A 26,818-nucleotide genomic window follows, 5' to 3' on the forward strand; every position below is an offset into this window, starting at 1 on the left:
AATCCACATTCTTGTTCACTTATTATCACAAGATGGTAACAGTCTGTTCTTATCAACAACTCCCTCTGAGCAAGGGTCTCAGGAAACAGCCTTGTGTTTAAGAGAGCCCCATAACTAAATTTCCCCTTTCCTCACAGGAGACAGATGATCTCAAGTTTCCCATTTCTCTCCTTCTGCTAGATCCAGCTTGCTGTATTCAGCAGGATATGCTCTCCTTCTGCATTACCCTGTGCCTCATTACTGCCCAACCTATACTTTACTCCCCACCTTGCTGTACCTGAATGCCACGTGCAGTCTGGCCCCACGCTGCACACTGCAGCCCATCTCTATTTATCCCAACAGGAAATGGAGGTTTTATCCACACAACACAGGCAAACCAGGTATCAGATCTATTACAGCTTCTCTGGTAGAGGAACAACTAGGCTGTTATTAGCCTGTAAGAAATGGGGATATATGATAATTAGATATAAGAATATTTCCCCTTTGTAATCATTTTGTTTGGTATTTCCCATGCTCCAATGCCTCTTAGTGCTTTGGCTCATCTTAACTCTTTCCCTGGCTTTATTTCAGCACTGCTGACATTGGTGAGGATAAATCTCTGTGTTAAAAATATTCATCTGGGAGCCTGGCAGTAAAATAAGAGACAGTCAGAGTCAGGTCACCACTTTAAATCACACTCCAACATCTCCGAATTGCTTTTCTTACAACTGATTTTTTTATGCCAACGTTGAACATAAGCAAAATATTAATTTTTCTTCCTGATTTGTACCTGGCTGTGGAAGAGGTTTGGAATGGGATCATCTTTAAGGTTCCTCCAAACCCAAACCTTTCTGTGATTCTGTGATCTGATGGTGGTGGTGAAGCCAAGGATGTGCCTTCAGTGATGGACATTGAAAAGACCCCACCCAGACAGCTCATCCTGCCAACATTACCAGCCCCCCTGAGCTCCCGCTGGAACAGGGAAATGCTCCCAAGTTTTTAATTAAACACTGTCACAGCTATAAAAAAATAATGTACATCTTTTAATAGCAACACGAGCCTTCCTGGTCACTTCATGTTGCCAGACACAACTCTATTTAATTAATTCATTCATTTCTTCGTTGCCTGCAAGGGTAAATTATAGAAGAGTGGTGAGGCACTGAAAAAATAAGGGTCTTGACGTGGCTTTATGATTTTATTTCACAGCTAACTGGCAGTGCCATCTTTTTCTGCATTTACTTAAATTTTGCTGTAGTTTAAATAATTTCTGCTGGTATCTTGTTTCAGTCCTGTTCCAGATCACCCCTCTGGTGATCGCTCCCTCACACAGAACCCTGATTATTCCTGTTTTTTCCCCCGAATTCCTCGCGTCCAGGCCGGATTTCCCAGGGCGCAGCGCCACCGCCTGCCCACAGCCCATCTGGGTTTTGCTCCAACAGCCGCTTTAATGACATGTTCTCCTATTTTTTGTAACTATATCGTGAGGGATTTATGTATCACAGAGTCAGAGTTCTGGAATGGTTTGGGTGGAAAGGGAGCTTAAAGATGTTACAGTTCCAGCCCCCTGCCATAGACAGGGAACCTTCCAGCTTGCTCAGGTTGGTCACGGAGCTGCTGTTAAAGTTATTAATTCCATTACTGACAGTATAAAAGCCGTCTTCGTATATTCCAGCTGTGCCTAAGAGCGTTTAAATCCGCAGATGGGGCTGTCCCAGCACCGATGCAGCCAAACCCGAACGCTGCATGGGAACAGCCTTTTTGCGAGGCAGCGCTTTGTCACGGCGGAGAGATCCCCGTCCCACAGGGAACTGTCCCCGCCGCACGGGAAGGAGCGGATCGAGCGTCTGAGGCCGTTCGGCGGCGAAGGGCACGGCGGGCACCGCGCCCGCCCCACAGCCCGGCCTGAGGCGGGGCCGCCATGGCAGGTGGGACCTCGCCCGCTTCCAACATGGCGGCCCCGCCCCGCCCCGCCCCGGAGGCCATTTCGCACCGCGCGGGGCGGGGCCTCTGCCCGATCCCAAAATGGCGGAGGCGGAGTCAACCCCTGACGGCGGCGGGGCGGGGCCGGCGGGTCACCGGGCGCGCCGCTGCCATGGCAACGGGCGGGGAGCGGGGGCGGGATGGAGCCGGCCGGGCTGGGGACGGGGACAGAGGGGATGGAACCGGCGGGGACGGCGACAGAGGAGATGGAGCCGGCGGGGACGGAGATAGAGGGGATGGAACCGGCGGGGACAGGGACAGAGGGGATGGAACCGGCGGGGACGGCGACAGTGGGGATGGGGACAGAGGGGATCTGGACGGAGGCAATAGAGCCGGTCGGGCTGGAACCGGCCGGGCTGGGGACGACGGGGACAGCAGGGATAGAACCGGCGGGGATGGCGACGGAAGGAATAGAGCCGGTCGGGCTGGGGTTAGCAGGGACAGAACCGGCGGGGATGGAGCCGCCGGAGATGGAGCCGGCCCGCGAGGCGGAGGAACCCCCCGGGTCCCCGGCCCTGCCCGCTGAGGCCCCGCAGGGCGGCCCGCCCGCCGCGGCCCGCTCGGGGGAAGAGGAGCCGCCCGCCGCGCCCGGCCGGGAGCCCCAAGGGGAAGGGGAAGGGGAGCGGGGCCGGAGCGGGGCCGGCCCGCAGGGCTCGGGCGGGCGGGCGGCGCGGGGCAGGGCCCGGCGGGCCCAGGGCCGCCGCAGCGGGGCCGAGAGCGGCCGGCGGCCCGGGGTCACGGTGGACAGCTCCAAGGCCAAGACCTCTCTGGAGGCGCTGAAGATCAGCCTGCGGCAGCTCCGCTGGAAGGAGGTGAGCGCTCGCCGGCGGGGCCGTGCGGGGCCGCGTCCCCATCCCCGCCCTGCCCCGGCCTAGCGCCGGTCCTGCCTGGTCTCTCCTCCCTTGCCTCGGGTCTGCCCCCGGCAGAGCCTCCTCCATCCTCCTCCATCCTCCCCCCGTGCCCCTCTGAGGGCCCTGCAGCCGGGGCTCTCCCGGCTGTGCCCCTGACCCGGGGCTATTCCTAACCAGATGCCGGATCCGGAGCTGATTTCATTCACCATCACTGGCACGGCCAGTTACGCAAACCCAGAACAGGGGTAATCGGGTATTGCGCTCCCGAGGTTAAACTGATCACGGAAAGGGCAAGAAAGAAACCCTGCTCCCCGCGGGGTAGCGTTTGGTGTGTGGTGAGGGTTGGCATTTCTTCCCTGGCTCGGTTCCCTCGGCGCTCCCGGCCTGTCACAGAGCCCGGGGTATCGGTGCAGTAACATTAAGGCAGCTGTTAACGCACACATAACGGGCTCTACCCTGCTAATTTACTTTATGTAGAGCAGCTCTAGCTATTTTTTTTTTTCCTCCTGCTGCTCGAGTCATGTGTTTTCTCATTGCTTTGTGAGGATTTCAATGAGTGCCAGTACGTGCTGAACTGGAATCAGGACAATAGGGGAGCTGGCACAGAACTGATGCTTTGCAACTCCGTATTTAAATCCTGGAGAGATTTCTTAGATGTATCTTACTATAGATGGTAAATTGTAAAGATTTTCTTTTCCTAACGACTTTATAAATGGTTTTATAGAAGTGGAGATGGCTTCTAGGAGCTTTGTGAAGAACTTGTGTAAGGAAAAGGGTACTTGTAATCCTTTTGTAAGAGGGAACTTGGAGGGAGAAGGAGGAATAAACCTGAGGATGAGCTGTTTCTCACACGCAGGGCTAGGACGGAGTTTTGTGATCTCTGACCTGCAGCTACTCCACTTTACAAAGCTGCCTTTGGAATTCCCACTTACAAGATGATATTTCGGTGCACCTGATGCTTTTTAAACAAAATCTGTACAGACTTGTGGAAGACAGTATATTCTGTGCTGTTCCTAACCTCAAGAGTTAAATACTGCAATTTTTTTTTTTCTGGAGGACTGAGTGTCAGTAAATGTTGCCCGTGTTTGTTCATAATGTCCTGAATACCTAATCCCACAAGGATATGTATGCTTTCTCCTTCGCTGACTTCATAAAATTTAATTTCAAGATTTTTGCTATTTAAATCCAGTGGCAGGATTTCAAAACCTCTTTGCACCATCGCCCCAGTTCTCAACTCCTGCTTGTACAGCAAAGTAGTAACAACATACCAGAGCCTTGAAATTCAAACCTGCTACATTTACCTCTCTTAGCCCTCAGTGCACCTGTGGGGTGTCTGTCAGCAGCCTTGCTCCATGTTTTATGCAGTGACATGCAGAGCAGGGGCACTTCACACTTAATTTCTTTGTTTTTATGGTTAAGTTTTATGTTCTGAGGGCGGGGAGCCATTCCAGAGAGGGTTTCTGGATCACTAATATCAGTTAGCCTCGCAGATTGTGCTGGGAATTAGCCACATTTAGTGGTTAATTTTGCCTTTATCGTTTCCTGAGACTTCACTGTTTTGCATTTGTCTTGCACTTGATAGCCTTTCCTACTAATTGACTTGTTTCACAAGCTCCTGTTCCTCTCATGAATCTCTGTGCTGCATTAATCAGCTTTTTCCTTCCTGCTTTGCATCCCCCAACAGCAATTGCTGCTGCCTTTACTTCATCTCTCTTTGTTCCCTGTCTCCCTCAATATCCTCTCTCCTCCATCTCTTCCTTGGGTCAATGTTTTTCATTTAGTTTGTTGCTTCCTCCTCTGGCCACTTTGTCTCTTAATAAAGAAGAGGCCCAATATGGAATTTTGTGGTGCTTGACTGCACTGTCTGGGTGGCTGATAACTCATTCCCTGTAAACAAGTCACTGTCATATATTGCTGTATATCTTCAGTTTATAAATAGGTTAATAAGATCTGGTCAAGATTTAAAGAGAAAAATTAACAAAATTGAGAAGATAAATCCAAGGAAACCTCTTTATTCAAGCTACATGTAATTGGGAAAGCTCTCCCTTTCAGATGCTTAGAGAAATAGCAGTAAAATATTTGTTCAGAACCACTGTCAGGGATGGCCAGTCTCGGAGCTGGTTGCACTGTTACAGCAGGACCAGCAGAGGGAACACGGGTGTTGCTTCCAGGATCCATGAAAATAATGAAAAAAAGAAAAAAATTCCTGGAAGTAGTAATGAAATGCATGTATTTTAAGTACTGATGTGTCTGGGACTGCTATTCTACTGTTATCTCTTTTATAATACTTTTGATCCTTTTTCCTCTCTACTGCTTTTACATTTTCCTATTCTTGCTTTTGTTTCATTTCTGCTGTTTGCTGCTGGATGTGTTGGCTGGAATATTTTCTTGGAAGGAGACAGTATAATGTGCTTTTTCAAGTAGGCCCCTTTTGATCCATAACTTTTTCTGTCTAATGTATAGCATTCTTACAGTGTCACATATCTTTTTTTATTATTTTCTTATTCATTACTGAACTGACATATATGGTAAATGTCATTATAAGACACAAAAAAGGGGAGAATACTCTAAACATTGGTAATATTGGTGAAATATTCTTTGGCACTGATATGTGAAGAAGAGGTGAAGGAATGCAAGACAGCAAACTGACCATTGAGATTCTGTTACCAGAAGCAAAAGACATTAAAAAAAAAAAAGTCTTTTTTTTTTTTTTTTTTTTTTTTTTTTTTTTTTCCCAGCTGTGGGAATTTTGAGTAAATTAAACAATCAGGTTTGATAGGCCTGTGTGGGTGGACCTTCTAAGAAGCACTGCAGAGTTTCTGTGCCTGTGCCAATTCCAGCACTGGGCTGGACCATCTGATCCAGCGTGTCACACTCTGTAAATGAACATGATATGCCAAATGAAATAATGGGCACAAATTGAGCTTGCATCCCGAGTTTGTTCATCACTTAATAAATTATTTCTCCAGCAAGCTTTCAATTACCAGGAAAATGGAAGAAGCAGATGTCCCAGGCATCAAATATCCCAGCGTCGAGCATTTCATTTGTCTCGCTGTTCCGGAGCTGCACGGAGGCGTAGGGAGAGTTTCAGGTTTTATGCTGGGAAAAGCTGAGTGGAAGACGAGTCATTTAACTTGTCATTAAACATGATGGAACAGACTGATGTGACCTGTGAGACAATTTAAATTATTGGCTTCTAATCCAAAGGTAGGAATGACCTGTCAGGCAGATTTGACTATGATGGATTATTAATTGTGTCAAAGCTGTGGAAACAACTCTGTTCTCTTTATGGCTCCTTTCTTATTTTTTTCCGGACAAATGTTGCCCAAATCTGACTAAAAAAGATTTAAAAGATTTTAAAAAAGGATAGCTCCAGCCACCTTTCTCTTTTAGCCACTTTCTTTTTTCCCCACATGAGGAGCTGGGAATGTGGTGCAAAGGCATCTCCCACCACAGCAGGATTAATTTATATTGGCCTGGCACTGCCAGAGGTGCCAGGTAATTGAACTTGTTGGCTCCTCTCCAAACACCACTCTTATGTAAAATGTAGTGCAGAGGTTACAGAATCCTGCCCAGCTCATTCAGGAGGTGAGTTTGATCCCATTGTTGGATAAGCCCAGATAGTCTTGATTTCTCAGGAGAAGGGCCCTTGCTGTGCTGTCCCAAATTTCCTCCAAGGGGGTGCAGTGCTTCCGTCTTCCTGTCCAGAGCTGCTCACTCCTCATCTGTTGTGAAATGATTTCTGTGCAGTGTTTGTAGAGAGCTTTGATATCCTCTGTAGATGAAAGGCGTTATATAAATGCAAATTTTGTTCCTTTCATTTCAATTTCATTTAATAAATAAATAAAAATTTCAGGTTTTAGTGGGAATGGCACTCTGAGCCCAAATGCTGCATTTGTATTCTGGATATACCTGTGGAGAGAGGTTAAGGCCACTGATTGTCTTTCAGAGCCCAACAGAATTAATTTTCACTTGTACAAAAACAGATTTTGCAGGCTGAATAATAATGAAATAAGTGCAGAATCCACTGGCTCTTGTTAAATTGGGTTTCTCATCCCTGCGAGTTAGGAAACAGAAAGGATGCATTGCTCAATTAGCATTTTAAATTAATTTTTCAAGACTATTTACTGAGGAAACTGAAATTTTAATTAAAGTAGCAAATAAAGTAATGCACTCAAAAGGTTTATGCAATTCTTTTTTCTGTCATGCTCAAAGAAAAATGAGCCACTGCATAAAGAAATGTTTTAAAATAAGAAAAATTACATTTCAAGTAAAGAACGAGAAGTTTCTGCAAAATACTGTGGTTCTTTCAATAAGTAAATGGCACTGGGTGATGAGCGTGGTAGATATTTAATGCAAATGTGTCCTAAAATGCTAAATATAGCAGATTTATTTGAAAAAGATGTAGCCTAGTAATAGAAGCTATTCCTGTGACTATTCCATATGGTAGTTAAATGGCATCTTTATGGAGCTGCAGATAAAATGGGGTTTTTTGGATTGATAAATGGGGCCGTGTCAAAGGGAATAAGTGTGAAAAAGAAGAGCACCTTCTTTACACAACACTAATTGGGTTTTTTATAAACCGCTTTACTACTATTAGAAACTTGTTTCCAGTAATTGGCAGTGTTGCTTCTGAGCTCTTCAGACTGCATAAAAAAAGGTGATCTTTTTGATAATAGAAAACAAACTACAGTTTTCCAATTTATGGTGAAATCTTGCATGAATGGGAAAAGAACCTGGAATACTTAATATTGTTGAAATAATCACCTTATTTCTTGATAGTGGGAATATATATACTCAACAAATGATTAATTGAATTGCAAGCTTTTATTTTAATTACAGGCTATTAGTACCAGAGAGGAATTAATACTGTGCAAATTAATACTTACAACTGGATATATATAAATGAATAATACAATTACTGCATTTAAGTATCTTTGTTTGAGTGTCCACTTTACATTTATAACTTGACTGTGGTTGATCACAAGCTCGAGGATTCTCAGTAGAGCCCCATGCCTCAGTCATTTGGATTTGGTTTCTAGAAACCTCTTAGTTTGTTCCCTTGAAAGTCTTTGAGCTGATCCAAATATTCTCATTTTTGTGACAAATATACAGAGCTTGTTTTCTTTTGACAGTCAGAAGACTGTTCTTGAGTGATTTATGCTGAAGATGAGTGTGTAAAAAAGACAGGAGTGAGTTGTTATTCCCAGATTGCTCCAAAATTGTTTGGTCTCTTTTGCAGTTTCCGTTTGGCCGCCGCTTGCCCTGTGACATCTACTGGCATGGGGTGTCCTTTCATGATAACAACATCTTCTCAGGGCAGGTCAACAAGTTTCCAGGTACTTCACTCCTCTTTGCAGCTTAAACAAATGCTTTAAAAGCAGGGTTATTTCACCTACTTCTGTGTTTCACTGATTTTTAATGTGAATTATCTGCCTAATCAGCTGGTAGTATTTTTGGCATATTACTGGGTTTGGTGAGGGGGTAAGGATATCAGAGTGGGTGTCTTGAACAGTTTCTGAGCTGAAATCTGTTTTGGAGAGAAAGTGGTTTTGTTGAGAAGAATACTTCATACACGTGAAGTTAGGAAAAAGGAGAGTGTTAGGCTATAATTTAAGTGAAGTATGCAATTATTGTCTGTTATCTGGCACTGATAACAGTGCTGTATCTCTGGATTTGGTTTTGATTCAAAGTGGAAAGAATCTGTTTTGTTTCGTACTCTGGCTTATCTCAGGGAGAAGCTCAAAGCAGAATTCCTTAAATGGATTTTTTAATATTGAAAGAGTTCATGTCAGTCCTCATCTTATGATGACTCTTCTACTTTTTTAAGCTCCCTTTTTTCTCATTTAATCCCTGTTGAGATCTCTCTAAATAAGAGCTAAAAGCTTAGGTATTGACTTATCTAAGCCCTTTACTTCAGATTTATGGCTGCTGTTAATGTGCTGTGAGCATGAGAACCTCAGATATCGAACTCCAGGCTTTACTTACCCTGGCTTTCTCCTGCCTCAGGGAAGTTCCCACTCAGGTGTGGGATGGTGTTTTCTGATGGTTTAAATTGGTGTTAGATTAATGTTACCTGTCTGTGTTTTGACTTCTACCTGGTGAACAAGTGGCTGCACAGGAATCAAACTAGAGCCATTCCCGATTTCCAGGAATGTTGTGCTAATTTAAGGCATGGTTTTACCAGAAACCTTTCCATCAAAATAGCTTTTTAGTCATGTTCCCAATGGACATAAGACTTCAGCAAATGTTTGTTTCGCTGTTCACAAAATAACCTGTTCTTTGTGATGCAGATACTTAAATAACTGCAAAGTAAACACAAAGTGGTTGATTACATTTAATTATATTTGTGCCTATTTCTGGAATGATAGATTAGAAAAATAACTTTGGATTATAGGAAAGTCATCAGTTAATATTTGACTAAAGCTGTCTTTTATTCTGAGCTGTATTTTTGAGAATTATTTTTTCTAATCTTATACAGAAACACATACAATAGTAAATATGACAGGGGAATGCCACAACTATTGCATCAGATTTGAAATCTCCAAAGATGTTCAGCTTTATTGACAGCAATGACCAGAGGGCCTTCCCAGCAAGATGAGTAATGATACTCTGAAATGATACATTTGCTGTTAGGATGAGACTTCAGCGTGGGGTTTCTGTCACTTTGTTCTCTCCCAGGCATGATGGAGACGGTTCGGAAAATCACCCTGAGCCGGGCCATGAGAACAATGCAAGATCTGTTTCCTCTGGAATATAACTTCTACCCTCGGTCCTGGATCCTGCCAGAAGAGCTGCCCCTCTTTGTGGCTGAGGTACATAACTTGTACTCTGAGAATAATGTCACTTGTTGGATATGGCATCCATGTCATTCTTTAGTTTTCTATACCTACCACGTTATTTAAAATCACACCTGGGGACTGTGGATGACATCTTTTCCAGTTTGCTTGGGATCAGTCATGGTCTGGATGTGTGGTTGTTAGGTTTCTTTGTTGTGTTCTGGAATAACCTTCAAAACAAATCTATTTCTCAGCCGTGCCAGGAGGTGTCTGAAAATTGAACCTGGTAGAAGCATCAGCTCTTTCCCTGCACGTTCTGCTGGCCTGAGGAGGTTCCAGTACAGTGTGGGGAGTGTGGTGCTTCACCAGGTTCATTGTCACTGAAATCCTTTGAAGTCCACTTGGCCTGTTGTACCTAAACCTTTCTGAAGAGCATTTTGTTCCATGCATTGTGAAATACACTCACATCATCTCAGGTCAAACTGCTGTTTTGTTTAAATAGTCAGAATATAATAAAATGCCATTATTTTTCAGCTTTTTTTTTTCTTTTTTTTTGAAAGAGAATGATGCTGTGTGTTGGCATTTGGTTCTGTATTACAAAAATTTTAAAATATTATATGTGTTTGTTTAACCCTGTCTTCTGACTCACCCAGGGTGTTTTTGCATCCTAGAGTATGCTCTGCTTGGAAATATGAGAGAAGAAGGGTCTGGGCTTTAGCAGACTCTTGTACTAGAGAGTACTTATACTCTTTAGTAAAAGATACTTTACTAATAGATATTTCAGTATAATAGATGCTTTAATAAAAGATAATTTTTACTGAAGATACTTAATATCTTGTACTGGCTGCAACTTTTTAGCTAATTACCATATCCATAATCCAACTGAATTCATTAACATATTTCAATAGATACTCTTCAAGTGAGTCACTGCTGTAAGACCAGTCTGGAGTAAAAGGAGTGTAAATAACGCAAGCAGTGTAGCAAAGACAGGTGGATGAGCACACACGGGTTGAGGCGGAGGGCGAGGAGGGTGCGGTGGGTGGTGGGATGAGCCTTTTGGGGGCACAGGCAGCCCTGGGCGGGCTGAGCCGCAGGTGGCGGAGCTGCAGGTGACACGCGGAGCTGGCACCAGGTGGCACTGCGAGTCAGCGCTGCTCCGCTCCCACTCCCCGCGCTGCAAACGCTGCCGCTCGTGTTCCAAGAGGAACAGATGTCCACTAACACACTCCTAGGAGTTTCCTTTGCATATGTTCTTCCATCTGTGTTGGAGAAAAGCATAGTTCTTGTTATCAAACATTATATTTGATGTTGTAAGAGTTTATGTTCTACTTAACACAAGTTCGGAGTGTAACCCCTCCAGAACAAGAAAAATACAACCCAAAAGATTCCAAACCCCCTGTGAACCATAAAAGGTTCAGAGCACTTTTCACTTGCAGTTTGGTGAGCTCTCAGCAGGAGTCCTCCAGTCTTTTCTGTTGTTTATTTGTTCATATGTGGTTTTGTTTGCTTTGCAACCCTAATGCTGCCAAATCCATCAGCTCTCTGAGCCTGCACTTCAGCTTGTTCACAACAGACAAGTGGGGAGAGCTTTGGTGGTGCCTGCATGTCAGACATGTCCCTGAAGGAATTGGAATACTGTGGAATATGTTAATTATCAAAAGTCAAATTGGAGGTGTAGGTTACACATGAGAAGATGGTTTTGTGGTGTTTGTAGTGTAGGATTTTGTTGCAAAGGGCTGGATGAGAAACACCTGTGAGGTTTTGCCTGTAATAGAAATGATTATCAAAAGAAGAAACTCCTTGAGAATTTAAATCTTGCTGCCTCTTCCTGACGCATTACAACATTTCAAAACAATCTCTCTCTCAAATATTGTGCCTCACTTCTGTAGTCATGATAGTGAACTTTTTCATACGTATCTATCAATAATGAAATCAAATGCTGTCAACTTTCCTCTATACCTAGATTCAGGTAGAAAACACTACAGGTAATCTAATATTAATCTTCTGTGCTTTGAAAGCCAGTAATGGAGAAAACTGCTCTGGAGTTGTGGTGGATGAGCTTCATACTGGAAATACCAACAAAAAGGCAGTTTCCTTAGTGTTATCTATATTGAAATGAGAAGGTGATAAGTGTTTTCATCAAGGGCTTAAAGGCTCATTTTACTAAATAAATACATATTTAGCTATTTTCAATATTCACCAATTTCTTACTTTCTAAAACATTTTGTACCTAACATGTCACTCTAACAAAAGATGAATTACAGATAAGCAAATTTCTCAGGTGCTGCAGCCATTCACTAGCAGGGAAGAATCTATTGGAATGTGTGTGCTAAGGACTTATTTCTTACATGAAATTCCAATTTCTGAAGAGTAACTAGCTTGGGATTCAAACTAGGACTGTGTTTGTTCTCCTACTTCCTTCTTTGTGTTGTCTGTGAGGATGATGAATAGGCCAGTATGATTAATTTTTAATAAGAATCTAATTTGGATGGTCTAATTTCCAGCACAGCATATTTTTGGTGGTTTAATCAGGTTTTCAGCTTTTGGATACCTCTTAGGCATAGGCATGAATATTCCAGTCTTTGTGCTGTCAGATCTTATAGCCCATTATATGCATTTTTTTCAAGAATATTATATGCATGCAGCCTGTGTTTCCTCATGAAAGCCAAACCTGCAGATTTTCAGACTCTTCTCTTGCTGTTAACTGTAAATGGTTAACATGTTTTTTAAAGATAATTTCCTTCTGTCAAGCAAAGGACACAGAAATATCTCATTTCATATAAACTCATTTTCCTACATGACTAAATTTTCTAAGTCTGGACAAGCCCCCTCATAATGAGAATTTGAAAGAATATAGTTGAGGGGATTGTGGAGAGTTTGAAGATGACTGTTGGGAATTTCCTTGAAGATCAAGAAACTGTCTGTTTTCTTCAAGGCAGTAAATCTGCTGAGAAACAGACTGAGACTGACTCTGGATTACTATTCCCCCTTTCCCCATCAGCCTATCTTCATCTGCCATGTGTAGGTTTTGATGGACTAGAAAGCCTGAATAATATCCAGGCCTTTTAGTCCATTGAAAAAAAAATTGAATAGAAAATGATGGAGACAATTATTTGCTTTCTATGTGAAGAGAAGAGAGATCTCAGAGACCAGTGGTTGTTAGAGTGCAATATATTGAAAGGCAGGTTCTTTTGCATCTTCAGCAATAGTCTCTGGAAAGCATCATCTCTTTTGGAAAGGTGCCGCTGGAGCAGAGCAGATGTAGCCTGAGGGGTGAACAGCAGATGTGGGACTGGGGGGCAGATTCTTCCACCTGGTGTCACAGAGGTTCTTCACTATTTTCTGCCCTAGGAGGGAAGGATTGGCACTCTGTGTGTTCAGCAGGAGGCACAGCAGGGTGTGTTTGGTCATGGAGGGTTCAGATTACCCAGGTGTCTCTCTGAGGTGCTGATTTTAACAGCAGTGAACCAGAGAACTCCTCTGCTCTGCAGGGTAATGTCACATCAGGGGAAGATTATTCTATAGCGATAAAAAGACTAGGACATAAATCCTGCTTTCCTTCTTTGCTCATCTAGGCCTGCTGATCTACTTGGACCTATTTATCCACATGCCATTTATGTAAGCCTGACCTCCAGTGAGGCATTTTATCCCTCAGAGTGACCTATTTTGAAGAAGGATCTGTCACTGAGTCAGTGTGACACCTGTCCGTGAGAAAAATCCTAGTCTGGGTAATGGATCTTGAATTTCTGCTGCAGCTGGTAGGAAGGCTTTTAGCAGTGTGACTCTCAGTGAAATAAATAACTGGGTAGGGTGGAGCCAGAAGTCCTTGAGGCCTTGGGAATGTCACTGCTGACAGAGCTGGGCCTCTCCTGGGGGTCAGCAGCCTGATGTTACAGCAGAGGTTGCTGCTGTCACAATGATCTGACTGCTCAGCCTTTTCCTGTGGGCTGATTTTTTATCTTTTTCATTTTCCAGGGCTGATGGTGGCAACTGATTTGTTCTTTGTTAGCTTCTGTCCCCAGGCTTCTGAAAGTCAATCTCCAGTTGTTGCTGGTGAGCCACAGGGTAAAACCAGATCTCTGATTGGGTTCAGCACGAGCCTGGCTGCAGGGAGAGGGACAGCAGCTGCAGGGGCCCTAAAATGTGGGAGCACAAGAAAGAAGTGGTCAGTGCTGGGACATCCCTCTGTTTTGGAAGGAAGAGGTTTTGAGTGCTTTATTGTCCTGAATCCCATGAGTAGCTGATAAACCTGCTAGCCTTGCATCCTACATTTCTTCAGTTCCTTTCTTTGTTAGGGCTCCTCTTTCTTTCTCAATTTCATTTCTGATTGAGGCATGCCCATGTCTGCAGTTCTGACTTTTGCTGTACAAGTAATAAATAAACTAGAATTTATTTAGATTATTTATTTAGGTAGTGGGAAATAGGCATGTAACATGAAAGCTCTGATGTTCAGCAGATGTGTCAGTGACATAGTTTTACCTGTACATGGTTCAGCATTTCCCAGTTTTATTAACACTGGGTATCTGATGGTGATGTATTTTCAGTGGTGGAAACAGGTATTGTTGGTGACAAATTTTACCTCAGTTTTCCTTCTTCTGGTAATATTTGCATTCATACCTCAATAAATAAAGGCACCTTTCCTTAAGTTAATGATTGTCTTTGTCAGTGGTTGTTCAAAATGCTGCATGAAAGTTTAACTTTGCAGTTTCATATACATTAGTGACTACCAAAATGGATCTCATGAGATACACCCCATTTCCTTCTGTAAATTGGAACAGAACATTAAAAAGAAGTTCCTGGAATGATTTATACAATGTATTGTTAAATAAAATGACCTTTTATCTGTACTAGTAATTCCCTACTTGTACTTTTTTGTTTCTCCTTGTGCTCGTCAACACTGTTCATCTTCTGCCTTTTTTTGCATGGTGCTTACTATTCTGGTGATATGATCATGCTATTTTTATTTATTTTTGTTTACTGGCTGTCACAGTACCAGCCCTTCTTTCCTTCCCCAGTTAATGCCTCTCACTGTAATAATGCTTTTCCTTCTAGGTTCGTATGATGAAAGACAGGAATCCATCCTGGAAGCCCACTTTTATTGTGAAGCCTGATGGAGGCTGCCAGGGGGATGGAATCTACCTCATCAAAGACCCAAGTGACATCAGGCTGACAGGGAGCATCCAGAGCCGGCCAGCTGTGGTCCAGGAATACATCTGCAAGCCACTGCTCGTGGACAAATTGAAATTTGATATTCGTCTCTATGTCCTGCTGAAATCCTTAGAACCCTTAGAGATTTATATAGCCAAAGATGGACTTTCTAGATTTTGTACAGAGCCCTATCAAGAACCCACTCTCAAAAATTTGCACCAGGTTTTTATGCACTTAACCAACTATTCACTAAATATCCATAGTGGGAATTTCATCCATTCTGCCAGTGTAAACACTGGCAGCAAGAGGACTTTTTCAAGCATTCTGTGCAGACTGTCTTCCAGAGGAGCTGATGTCAAAAAGCTCTGGTCAGATATAATTTCATTGGTGATTAAAACAATTATTGCACTGACACCAGAACTGAAAGTTTACTATCAGTCTGACATACCAGCAGGAAAGCCTGGGCCAACTTGCTTCCAGGTAAGTTGGAATTTCTGCCAGGAATGCAGTTACTTCTATGCGTAGATTAATTTTCTGGGTGCTTAATCCCTTTTCTAAAAGGTTTCTCTAGTTATGGTGCTGCTCAGTGGTGGGAGCTCAGAGCTCCTCACCCAAGTCAAACCTCAGTCTCTTGAGCTGTGTTATTGCCAGCCCAGAGCAGATACAGAGAATTTTCAATGGGTGTAGTTTGTTAGTGACAGTATTCACTCCAGATTCCATCTTCTACATGTTGGAAGTGAAGATTTGCAGGTTCCTAACACAGTTTTGATCCTGGCAATTTTAAGACCCTCTTGTCAGGGGTGCCAATATTCCATGTTGGCAGGTGCAGTGTTTGGGGATGGAGGTGGTGTGAAAGGAGCCACTGGTATGGGAGACAAGTTATTCAGCACTGTGTAGAGTTTCTGTTACTTTTTTCTGCCCCTCAAATGTTTCTTTCCTCCTCAGTGTTGCCATATGGACAAACACTGCATTCTGTAGAACACTCTGAGTGGAACTGGAGTAACATATTGCTTGTTATGCACAGATTTTAGGGTTTGACATTCTCCTGATGAAAAACTTGAAGCCCATATTACTGGAAGTAAATGCAAACCCCAGCATGAGAATAGAACATGAGCAAGAGGTAAGAGTTCTCAATGTGATATTGGAATGAAATTGCTTAGGTTGGGTTTTCTGGGCTTTTTTCCTTGTTTGAAAGATGAAAGCTGTCTGCTGATATGAAATCTCCAAGGTTGTCTGTAATTTTCTGCTTTGAAATCATTGCTAATCTTATACATAGGAAATATGACTTATTGGAATTGTGAAAGCTCTCCATCATCTCTGTCATAAATGCATTTATTCACCATCTCCTGCAGTCGTTAATTGTGTTTAGGGGATTGTTAATAATCTTTTTCATGTTTGTATACATGATATAAATGATAACATCGACAACAATCTTTTCTTTAATATTTCAGTTTACTAGAGAAATTTGTTGTAACATCCTACTGAAAATGAGAAGGTATTTGTGCATCCTTGAAGAAATATTCTGTAATCCATCACAGTGCATTTAAAATATAGATGAAGTGCATGAAGTTTGAGCAAATGTGGAATACATCACCCTTAGTTGTGTAGTGAATAATTGTATCCCTCTGTGATGTAAAGCTTTCTCCTGGAGTATTTGAAAATGTCCCAAGCCCTGTTGATGAAGAAGTGAAAGTTGCTGTCATCAGAGACACTCTGCGACTGGTGGATCCTCAGAAAAAGAAAAGGAAAGATACTCAGTAAGTGTTGATTTTCCTTGGTTTTGCATCAGTGCCTTGCAATAAATAGAAAAACATGATTTTTTATTATTATTTTTTTTTCCTGAGAAGGTCCACAAGCTGATAGTAAACCGGGATATACCAGTTTCCTTGGAATATCTTACTCTTAACTGGTGTAAACAGTTTAGTAACTCAGATTTATTTATTTGTGCTTCTACTTGAGGCCTTTTTTTTTTTTCAAAACAGTAATGAGACATAAATTTGTGTATTAATTTGCTTGAAAGTCACAAATTACTCTGAATGAATTGCCCCATTGGAGCTGAAAAGTATGAATATTGTATTTAAAAATTGCTTCCTTAATCTGTGATAATAAACAGAGTTAAATCTATGATCTAGAAATGAGAAGAACTGCCTGCAGCAGCTATAACAGGAGTGCCTGTGGTGGGATCAGGCTGAGAAAAATAATATCTTCTTTTTTAATGAAACACTTCATTTTAAGCAGTTCCTTGAAGACATGAAAGGGTGATTTTTTTCTCTTTTTTCCCTAGAAATTCTACCTCATAGGTCTGCCTCCATGCTAAAGTATCCATTTTGCTCTTCTCTTGGCACTTAGTGGTAACCTGAAATGTTATTCACATTCTATAATGATTTCAAGTGCAAATTTGCTGTCCTTTTGCAGACAGAGGCCCATGAACAAGACATGACTGATAATACTAACAAATTCTGCATTATTGCAAAATTATTATGAGATCAAACTCTTCCTTCAAAGGCAGAGCCACACAGAGAGGTTGCTGTGGTCAGTGTACAGAACGTTTAGCAAAGCGATTTATATTCTGTGTTGCCTGTACTTAACCTCTACCCTTAAAGATTACTTCAGTGCATGGAGCTGAAAAAGATCATTTTTTAACCTGTAATTATGTAACTAGTCGTGGCGGTTTTTTCTGCTGAAGTTATGTCAGGCATTCATTAACTTCATATTAGATATGGAAAAAAGACAAATGATAATTACAAATAAATTGCTAGAGGACGCCAGAGTGTGGGGAAGGCTCATTCAGCTGAGGATTCTTCTTTGATACATTTTGAGTGCTAAATAATTTCTAACAGGATTAGTTGGTGATGAGATAAACCACTGGCTCTTCACAGCAAGAATTCATCAGTGGTGCAGCTTTTCTTCCAGGGCAGTCTGGTTAACTGACCATCTTGGAGATGAATATTTCTGTGTCTGCACCCTAAGTCAGCCTGCACAGGGCAGTGCTCTGGGACCTGCTGGTGCAGGAACTCGTGTGACAACTGCCCATCCCTCCCCTGCCATTTACCCCTTCTGCTTCCAAGTGCTTTTTACAACTGGGGACAGTGTGTGGAACTTCTTGAGCAAAACTTGGCCTATTGGTAGAAAAAAATCTGAAAGAATTGCTGTTCTGACAGCTAACCAGCAGCAAGCCTCATAGAGTCAAATTTTGATGCTAGTTAAGTAACGGGCATTAATCTCAGTAAGGTTTTAGCAGTATATATAATATAGAGTTTGAACACACAGGGGAAATACTGAGAAGTTTGAGCTGCATCTCAGGTAAATATTCTGCTGTGGAGAATTTGATTTCCTTCTAATTATCTCCCAGATTAAAATAAATGAGGCATCTAAATGAAAGTGAGTTTTAGAAGTCATCCTGAAGTACTTCATTATCAGGAAGGATTAATAGCTCAGGATTTTTTTTTTAGTGTAATTTTCCCTCATCTTCACGATGTTTTGGTATTTTTTTTCCTCCTTCCTATCATGTGATGTATAATATTGAAAAAAAAATTAAACTGAATAAGATCAGTTTATCATTTCATACACATCTTTGAATTTTTCCAACAAAAGTCCAGTCTTTACAAGCAGAGATTGCTGGTAATTATCTGGCACTGCCACCAATTAGTGATAAAAAATCTGCAGTGATACATGTTCAAATCAATGTATTTAAATATACATAGTGGCTTTTCTTCCACAGCAGAACTGATCTTTTCCTAGTTTTAAGTCACTTAATGTGGAACTCAAGTTTTGCTCGTCATTAAGAAATTAAAACATTTAATAAAATACCATGGAAGGTGATTTTTGCAAACAGATCTTTGCTCTGTATGTGTGGCAGTGCTGTTCTCATGGATTTTGAGGCTTGAGTAGGTGATGGCAAACATCCAGGCCATTGACATGGTGGAGCTAACCCAGTGATTTGTGTGACTGAAACTTGTCTGAAGCTTGTGTAGTAATTATTAAACTTGTTCTGGATTCACTCCCCACAACAGAGGTGCTGTTCACAGCCTGCTGAAGGTGGGAGAAGGCTTCAGCTAAAGGAAATTTGCACAATTAAATGAATGGTCTAATGACACCGAACAACATGTAAAGTAAATCAACGTTACTTATGTAAACAGCAGTTTAATTAAGATAATCACTGATGCAAATCATTGTGTATGTTGTGCCTCCAACAGAAAATCCATTTCAAAAGGCTTTGCAAACTTCTATTTTTCTGTGCCTAATTTAGAATCTTGATAGTAGTAAAAAGGTTTTAGTTTCACTGTTTGTTTAATTATTAGCAATTTATTCTTCCTCAAATTGCATTAGATTGGAGGAGCAGAAAGGAGTCTGAGTCTCATGTAAATGCTGTGCATTCTCCACTGGATGTCAGATGTTTGGAGGTATAAAGGCAAGCTGGAAGATCATTTGGAGCAGGACTGCTCAGCAAGAACATTTATATCATCTCAAAAAATGCTAATGACCCGCTTTCCTGTCCTGTCAAAAATATTTATGCCCTAGTTTATTAATGCTAATTAGTCCAGCAATAAGGACTCCTTTGTATTTTGGTTGCTGTTGTTTACTCTGTGTCCTAGTGTGATCTCTTGCATTTCCATGCCTGGTTTCTTACATATTTCAAGACAGAAAAGAACCATTTTATTCTTTTGATAAAGAAATCATGGCGTTGTGGCATGCGTGTCATTAGAAATATGAGTTGCTCATGGAATAAAATCTGCTTCTTCCTTGCTAGAGATGATGAAGGTGGAGCCCCCTAAGTAATATAATGACTTTTATTCAGCTCTGAAATAGCCATTGACAGAAGAAAGAATTGAAACACTTTGGAAATGAAATGTAATTTAATCTATGGCTGTTATAAAAACAATCAATTCCTTGTGCCCTCCAAACTGAATGCTTTTGGTTTATTACCTAGCACGCCCTTGCTGCTTCATTGCTAGTTTATCTTTTCTTGGGTGCTATTCTCTGTACATGCCACTGCAGTGCTTTTTTCCATTTGAAACCAGCCTTGAAATTTATTTGTGATGTTCTGATTTTTTTTTTTCCCCTTCTTTTTAAAATATGTCAGGTACAATTCTCTTCTCTGGGTCCTGTGGCTCTAGCAAATGTCAAATATGATTAACTAATTTCCTGAGCAGGAAGAACCCCAATGTGGTCGCTCTCAAATTTTTGCAAGATCAGCATGCAAACACTGGCTAATGTCACTCTGTTCTGAGAGCACCCTGTAAATATTAATGTCTGTCAGACTGACTTTTTTATTTTATTCTTTTGGTGTTAGGAAGAAATTCAGTCAAAACAAGGCTTTTGTAGAACTAGCTACACAAAAGATCTTCCTCTTTTCTTGCACAAAACAAGATGGTTCATTTTTTCCACTGTGTTGATTACACAACTTTTGCTCTTGAAATGATTCCTTCCCATGACAGGGGAAAAAATGAATAGTTTCTAGGAGGAGAATGGGATCTGTATTTAATAAAAACATGAATTAATTTCTGGTCATTCTTTTGTATGTGTCAAAGACATTTTCCAAATCCTAATGCTGTTTTTAATTTCTTGATGTTGAGGAGCAATTTTGTACTTTCTTAAGGAGAGTGAGGAAATCACCTGTTCAGCTGTATTCCATTTATTTTCCAGATATTTTTCTTCGGTTTCATAACCTCCCCTGATGTCAGAGTCATGTTTAATGGAAAAATGAAAATACACAGTGCAGAGATGTCTCGAGAGTATGATTAGCCTAGATTTTGTTGATGATAAAGTCATTCTTGCCATTTATTATTGTGTTTATCTCACTCTCCGCATTGTAAGGTTATGATTGTGTGACAGGGGTGGTCGAAGAGGGTCAGAAACTCAGTGCACAGACATGTGGAGAGGCTGGATGGGGAATGCTGGTGCTGCAGCTATCACTGATCAGAAAATAATGACTGTTCTTGGGGCTGGCTGTAATGTGTCTTAGTTTCCGCTGTTGTGAGCAACTGTATTATGATCCTCAGGGATTCATTACTCAGAGTTGTCAGTGCCTTTTGCATTATATGGAGTGAGTTTAGTGCCTATGAAAATTAGCATGTAATAAACCCAGCTATGGAAGTATCAGTGTTTGGGTTTCCATTTCCTAATTGACTTTATGGGCTGACTGCTGGAGCTTTTGATTGATTCCTGCATCCCTTTACCTGCAAGTCTCCTCAGGTTTGCAGCTATTCAAATGCCTCTCAAGCACCACCTCTTCACTCCAAGCCTGATTTCTGCCTGAGACTGTATAAACTCATAAGTGTGGCTTTCTTGAGATTGATCTTTCTCCTCTGGTTCATTTTGGAGGCTGACACAATTCTTTTCTCCATCAGTCAAAATGACCCAGTGTTCATATTCAGGCTCATTCTGCCAAAGCCCTTTGGAAGCACATTGAATTAGCCCCTTTTTCTTTCCTTGAGGGCTTTCTGGTTTAGTCCTTCATCAGGCAATCTGCCAGCTCCACTATCAATTCCTGTCTGTTACATTAGCCCGGGCAGCTTTTGATGAGTTAGACATGTGAGGGAGACTTTTAAATGTGATGTTTGTCAATGTTCCTTCAGTTCAGATTACTAAAATGTTAACTTGGTTTTTCTGTAGTTGAGAGTATTTATTTCTACTGCTATTTCTCATCCTGCTCAAGAAGAACTTGCCTCAATGACTCTCTTCAGTTTTGTGAAGCAGATGTGGTATCTTGATCCTTGCTCTCTGTTCTTGCTTTTCCAATTATTTATCTGCTACATCCTTAAGAGCATTTGACCTTTCTCCTATTGATTAGGACAGGCCCTATTGGAAATTCTATGAACTACAGTGTGAGATGTCCCTCCATAAAGGGAGGGATCTGGTAGTGCTTGACTGACAGAATAGCTCTACATTGGTTTAAAGAGCCACTTATGTTGTATTACAGCAACAAAAAATACAATACTCAGGGCAGAACACTGGCAAACCATTTGAATGTGTTGTGGCAGAAGTCCTAACACAAAAAAGATAATTAAATCTGATGATAAATCTTTTAATTTCTAAGTGTCTATAATCTGAAATGTTTTAATTGACTAAAAATGAGTAATAATATTTCTTATAAAATAGCTAAACCCACATCCCTTGCATAGATACATATTAATTTATGATTATTCCTATTTTAGCCTTCACCACTGCAAAAAGTGCAGTTATTCACAGTCCAGTTTTGCAAGCAGGTCTGTGTTTGCTCACACACTGTATTCCAAGCACTCACATCTTGACTGGACAGGCTGTACTTTAACTTGCACATAAAGAGTGAAGTCAGTCTCATCCTGAATCTCTTGCAATGACCCCATATTGAGGGACAGCTGGAAGTGCTTACAATGTACTAAGCAAGTGAGCTGATGACAGGCCCAGCTCATTTGGAAATTTTAATGGACAAGAACTGATATGGGTTGCAGGATTTGAAAAGGTTTCATTTTCAGCACTGTGGAATTAATTGGCCCAAACCCGTGGTGCGCTTTAGCAGTAATTGGTGTGTGCAGTGCCCCCGGCTCTGGGGTGAGCCCAGCTCTGGGTCTGTGCTATCAACTTGGGAATGGAGACCACTTTGGCCAATTAGACTTGAATCACAGTGTTTTGAGATGCAGCTAATCTAATTAGTTTTTTATTGACATCTCTTTTCTTTCTTTTTTTTCTCTCTCATGAGCAGTAAAGGAAGGAATGGAGATAAACTGAGGAATGCTACCTGTCATTGTGACAGTGTCACCATAAAACCTGACCTTTCCAAACATTTGAATGCATCAAAACATGCTGTAGCAATTACATCTCTTAAATATTCACACCTTATTATATTTTAAGTTGATCATTAAGAAGAGGGTGGGTTTTTTTTGCCTTTTCCCATCTTACAATGATTTTTACATAAAAAGAAAGTCTTTGTGATAAAATACAGAGAAGAGGAAAAATATGTCACTTTCCTCTAATTTTTGTAGTTCAGACACAAGAATTGCTGTAATCTCCAAGGTTTGCCCAAAAAGAAAGGATGCCCAGGAATAAAGGGGTGGCTGCTTCATCTCTTTCCACATCGCATCAAAATTAACATGGAGGCAGCAGGTCTGAATACATCTGTGGATTCAGTTTTTTGATCAGAGATTGTCAGTGAGTTTTGATGGTAGGAGAACCTGGTTTCAGGCAGGTTTGGATGCAGTTTGTTTCTCTCAGCACTGTCCCAGCAGCTCTGACTGGGGCCAGGGGAGCAGCAGCCGATGGCTCAGCTCTGCTGTCTGAGCCTCCTTCCCAAACTTCCACGTGCATCTTGGAGCTGTCTGCTCCTGCTTTGACTGAATTCTAACAAAGTGAGCTGCTTTGTGTTGCTTTGCTTTGTTTTTTAAACCATAAAGTCAGCAGGACTTCAAAGCATCCCTGGGAGCTGTGTTGCATGCAGATGTTTGCTGTATCTGGGCGTTGCTGATGGGAAGCTTCAGCTGAAACCAGTGAAAATTCAGGTTAAATATGGTCAGAAATGTGCTGGAGTTACATTGGGTAGGATATGAAACAATAGCAATTCTGACCTTATTCATCAAGTACTGAAGTGTTTACTTAAGTGTTTGGTGGAGTCAGCCTTCTGCTGGAAGGGACCTTAAAGATCATCTTGTTCCACCCCCTATAATTTCCTCTTTACTTTTCAGTTCAAGAAAGCTGTTGTAGTTTGAAGTTAAAACCACTTTTTTCCCCCTGCCCTAAAGTTAAAGGCAACATCTGTGTGTACCTTCCCTGTCCAGGGGGGTTCACTGAATTTCTGTGTTCATACAGGGAAGGGCATTAAATAGTTAGGTTTGAGAACAAAGTGTTTTTTCCTGACGCTTCAATATGTTAATCATTTGAGCTGAGTTTCTGCTATCAGCAAAATCATCTTCACCTCTAGGTAGCCTTTAGCTTGCTAACATAATTTAGTTTTCTTACTGCAGGAGCAGTGGTTCAGCTGCACTCTTGACTGTAGAGTTCTTTCCTGGCTTTTGTATATGCACAATTTCCATTACTGATCTGCAGTTAAATGCATCTTGAATGAAATTTGATTTTCAGAATATTAGCTTAATTGCCTTGTCTAAAATGAAGGATGTATGTGTATTTAATTTGACATTTTTCCCTTTCACCTTCTTGAGTGTTTGTGCTGCCCAGAAGCAGCTCTGCCTTTAAATCAATTTTCCCAGTTGCTCTGTAATGTAAACTCCAATAACTTGTAATTTTCTGTAATCTCTCTTATACTGAATTGCTTCAGTTTCATAGCATAAGTTTTCACAGCAGAAGTGTACAGGTATATACTGCAAACAGAAATTGTAGTTACATAGTGTGTATTTATGTCTGTGTGTACAGCAGGGCTATGTGTATATGGTATAAAAATGTCCTATTTCTTACCTGTCTCCTTGACATTTTTACAATCTCTGTGTTATGTGTAACTAAAACTACAACCAACTGTGATAGTTTTTGCATAAAATATTTGGGAGGAGCCTTGAAAGCTTTGTCTTGGTCTCCAGTTCCATCTTCCAGCTCCTCATGCGACTCCTGAGTCGTGGCGTGTACTTTGTGTTCTCTCAGGAGTGGCACAACCCAGGAACAAATTGATTTCAAAAAATCAGATTTCATGCAGCCTAAAAGATGTTAGAACCAATTGATCAGCCAAGGGCAGGCTGAGGTGCATCACCTCACTCAGGAAAGAAACAAATCATTCCTTGGAGTGGGGCTCCTGGGCCACATCACACACTTGTAACAGATAATAGTGAAATGGAATAAATGAATGTGCACACACGGATTATATCCCTGAACACCATTCAAAGTTCATACTTGTAAGAATTAGAATTTAAAATAACGTGGATATAAATGACAGCTGGAAATACCTATTTTTTTTTTCTTTGACAGTACTGTGATTTCTTGGGACAAAGTTGAAAATTTTATCTTTTTCTGGCAAATGTTTACATTTCAATACCTTTTTTCTTGTTATAATTATGTGATAAATACAAACATTTGTTTTTGCTAATATTTGGTTTTAAATATTGGAATGAGAAGTGAAGGAAAAATGGAGACTATTTCACAGGTTTTTTTTCAGGAAGTTTATTATTCTCATTAGCTCCAGGCCATCAGAAAGTTATGTGTCTCAGGCACTGCACATAATGAGTGAATATTGGATCATAAACATATTTGAGAACTGTTTGCTTATTGCCCTGTTCATACTCAAATAATGGTGAGGGAGTGCAAAGCAGGTTTTTAAGGGACAGCAATATTAAGTGCTTGGATTTTGGTTTGACTTAAGCAGAGGCATTGAGAAGAAAAATAACATTTTCCCTCTTACAGATATCCTTCAGGTGTCAGTTCTGCAGAATCCCAGTTTTATTACATCAATCACAAGCAGCTTAAGGCTTCCAAAAACATAGTCACAGACAGATGTTGAGCCTGTCTAGGGATTAGAAATATCCTCTTCCATTAAGTATAAATTAACTTAATCACCAGGTATGAAAGATAAGCAGCATAAACATCATTCCCTGAAGCTTTCATTAAAATTAAAATTCTATTTAAAACTAGGCTTGTACTTTCTATGACTTGATTCCTCCTTCAAAGAGATTATATCTGCTGTAAATTTTTACAGTGACAGAGTGACAGAAATTAATGTATTGGGGGCAGTGATGTTCTCTATAATTCAACTTCTGCTGCAAGTCATCTTTTAGCAAGAGAGTTGATTGGCTTATTTTTAAGTAATAATTGGTCTCTAGTCTCTGAGACACTGAGAAAGCAATAAAACTGCCTAGCACCCAGTTGCCACAAAATGAAAGCATGAAGTCACATGGCTTAATAGCAGTGTAATCATCAGGAGTGTTATTTTGTGTATGAGAATTCACCTGCTTTAATAGGAGGATTAAGGCTGATAAAATGCAATTGCACTGCTGCTTTCTGCTCCCTTGGATGACAGGGTAAAGCTCCTTTTCTGTCCCAGCATAAGCACAATTGCTTTCTAAGAATAATTTCCACATGGGAAGAAATATCTTGGGTTTTTTGGGTTTTTTTTTCTGTTCTACTCTAAAACACTTGGTGGTCTAATTTCAGTGTATTCCCAGGCTTTACAGCTGGTTTGCCTTTGCACTATCCTGCATTATTATTTTTCAGGCACACTTTTCTAAAGAAACAAAAGAAACTCTGGAGAAATAATGAGGCACATAAGTACCTTGAAAGCAAATAATGAACACAAATAAATCTACTAGGAATAATAACAGCTACCTCCACAGAAAATAAAGTATTTGGGACTATATTTAATGATCTTTGTTCTGTAATAATTTTTTGCTACAGTGGAACAAAGACTTAGGGTGCAGGATTTGCATTGCTTATCCATTATTTCATTACAGTAATGCCATATTTTCTGCTGCACTCATAGCTGGCAGGTAATAACATAAGCATTCACTGCTCAGGATACATTAAGAGTAATAAATCTGTAGTGAATACAGAATGATACCACCATTATTCTTAAGAGGGGAAAGTTGGAAGTAAAGAATCTCAATTAATAATTAGGAAGTAGCTGGGTTTTTTCAGCACCTGAGACTCCTCAGATGCATTTCTCCTTTAATTATTTAAACTATGAATTAGGAGAGCTATAGAAATCAAACCACAGCTCTAGACTTCTCTGCATATGAAATGAAAATGTCAGTAATGTTCTCATCCATGGCTTTGTGTCCCTGGTGTGGAGCAGAGCAGGATCCATGCCAAGTTTCTACATCTTGGAAACACTCATTAACGCTGTGTGAAGGCAGCAAAACTTTCCAGTCTTCTGTTTTCTGCCAAAAGCTATTTAATCTTTAATGAGTAGTGTTTATTTTTATAATAAATCCATCAATCTGAAGAGGCAGTGAACCATCCTTCTCAGAAAGGGGACTGATGGCTGTGGCAAACAAAAAGCACTCCAGGGACAGCAACAGAGAGCCCGGAACGGGCGGATGCTGCGGGTGAGAGCTGCTGTGATGGCTGATGACAGGCTGCAGGGGCTTGGGCTTCACTTTTCCAACAGTCTAATAAATTATTTTGGTTTTCTTAAGCAAATGGCAAAGCTATGGAGTACATTTTACCCAT

The 26,818-nt window shown here is 41.1% G+C and overlaps 1 protein-coding gene across 2 annotated transcripts in view; it reads left to right on the top strand.

Annotated features, from left to right (window-relative positions):
• Positions 1 to 2,099: 2,099 nt before the first annotated feature.
• The window catches only part of TTLL11 (tubulin tyrosine ligase like 11), a gene marked incomplete at its 5' end in the record, with an annotated part of 36,579 nt that continues 11,860 nt past the window's right edge, over positions 2,100 to 26,818 (top strand). For both annotated transcript variants that reach the window (XM_083875593.1, XM_083875594.1), the window contains 6 exons: positions 2,100 to 2,771; positions 8,053 to 8,149; positions 9,492 to 9,625; positions 14,642 to 15,217; positions 15,762 to 15,857; positions 16,376 to 16,494. In XM_083875593.1, coding sequence (XP_083731719.1) covers positions 2,100 to 2,771; positions 8,053 to 8,149; positions 9,492 to 9,625; positions 14,642 to 15,217; positions 15,762 to 15,857; positions 16,376 to 16,494 — 1,694 coding nt within the window. The remainder of the gene's footprint in view (positions 2,772 to 8,052; positions 8,150 to 9,491; positions 9,626 to 14,641; positions 15,218 to 15,761; positions 15,858 to 16,375; positions 16,495 to 26,818) is intronic.

This window comes from Zosterops lateralis (assembly GCF_965231275.1).
Source record: "Zosterops lateralis genome assembly, chromosome: 20".
Lineage (NCBI taxonomy): Eukaryota > Metazoa > Chordata > Aves > Passeriformes > Zosteropidae > Zosterops > Zosterops lateralis.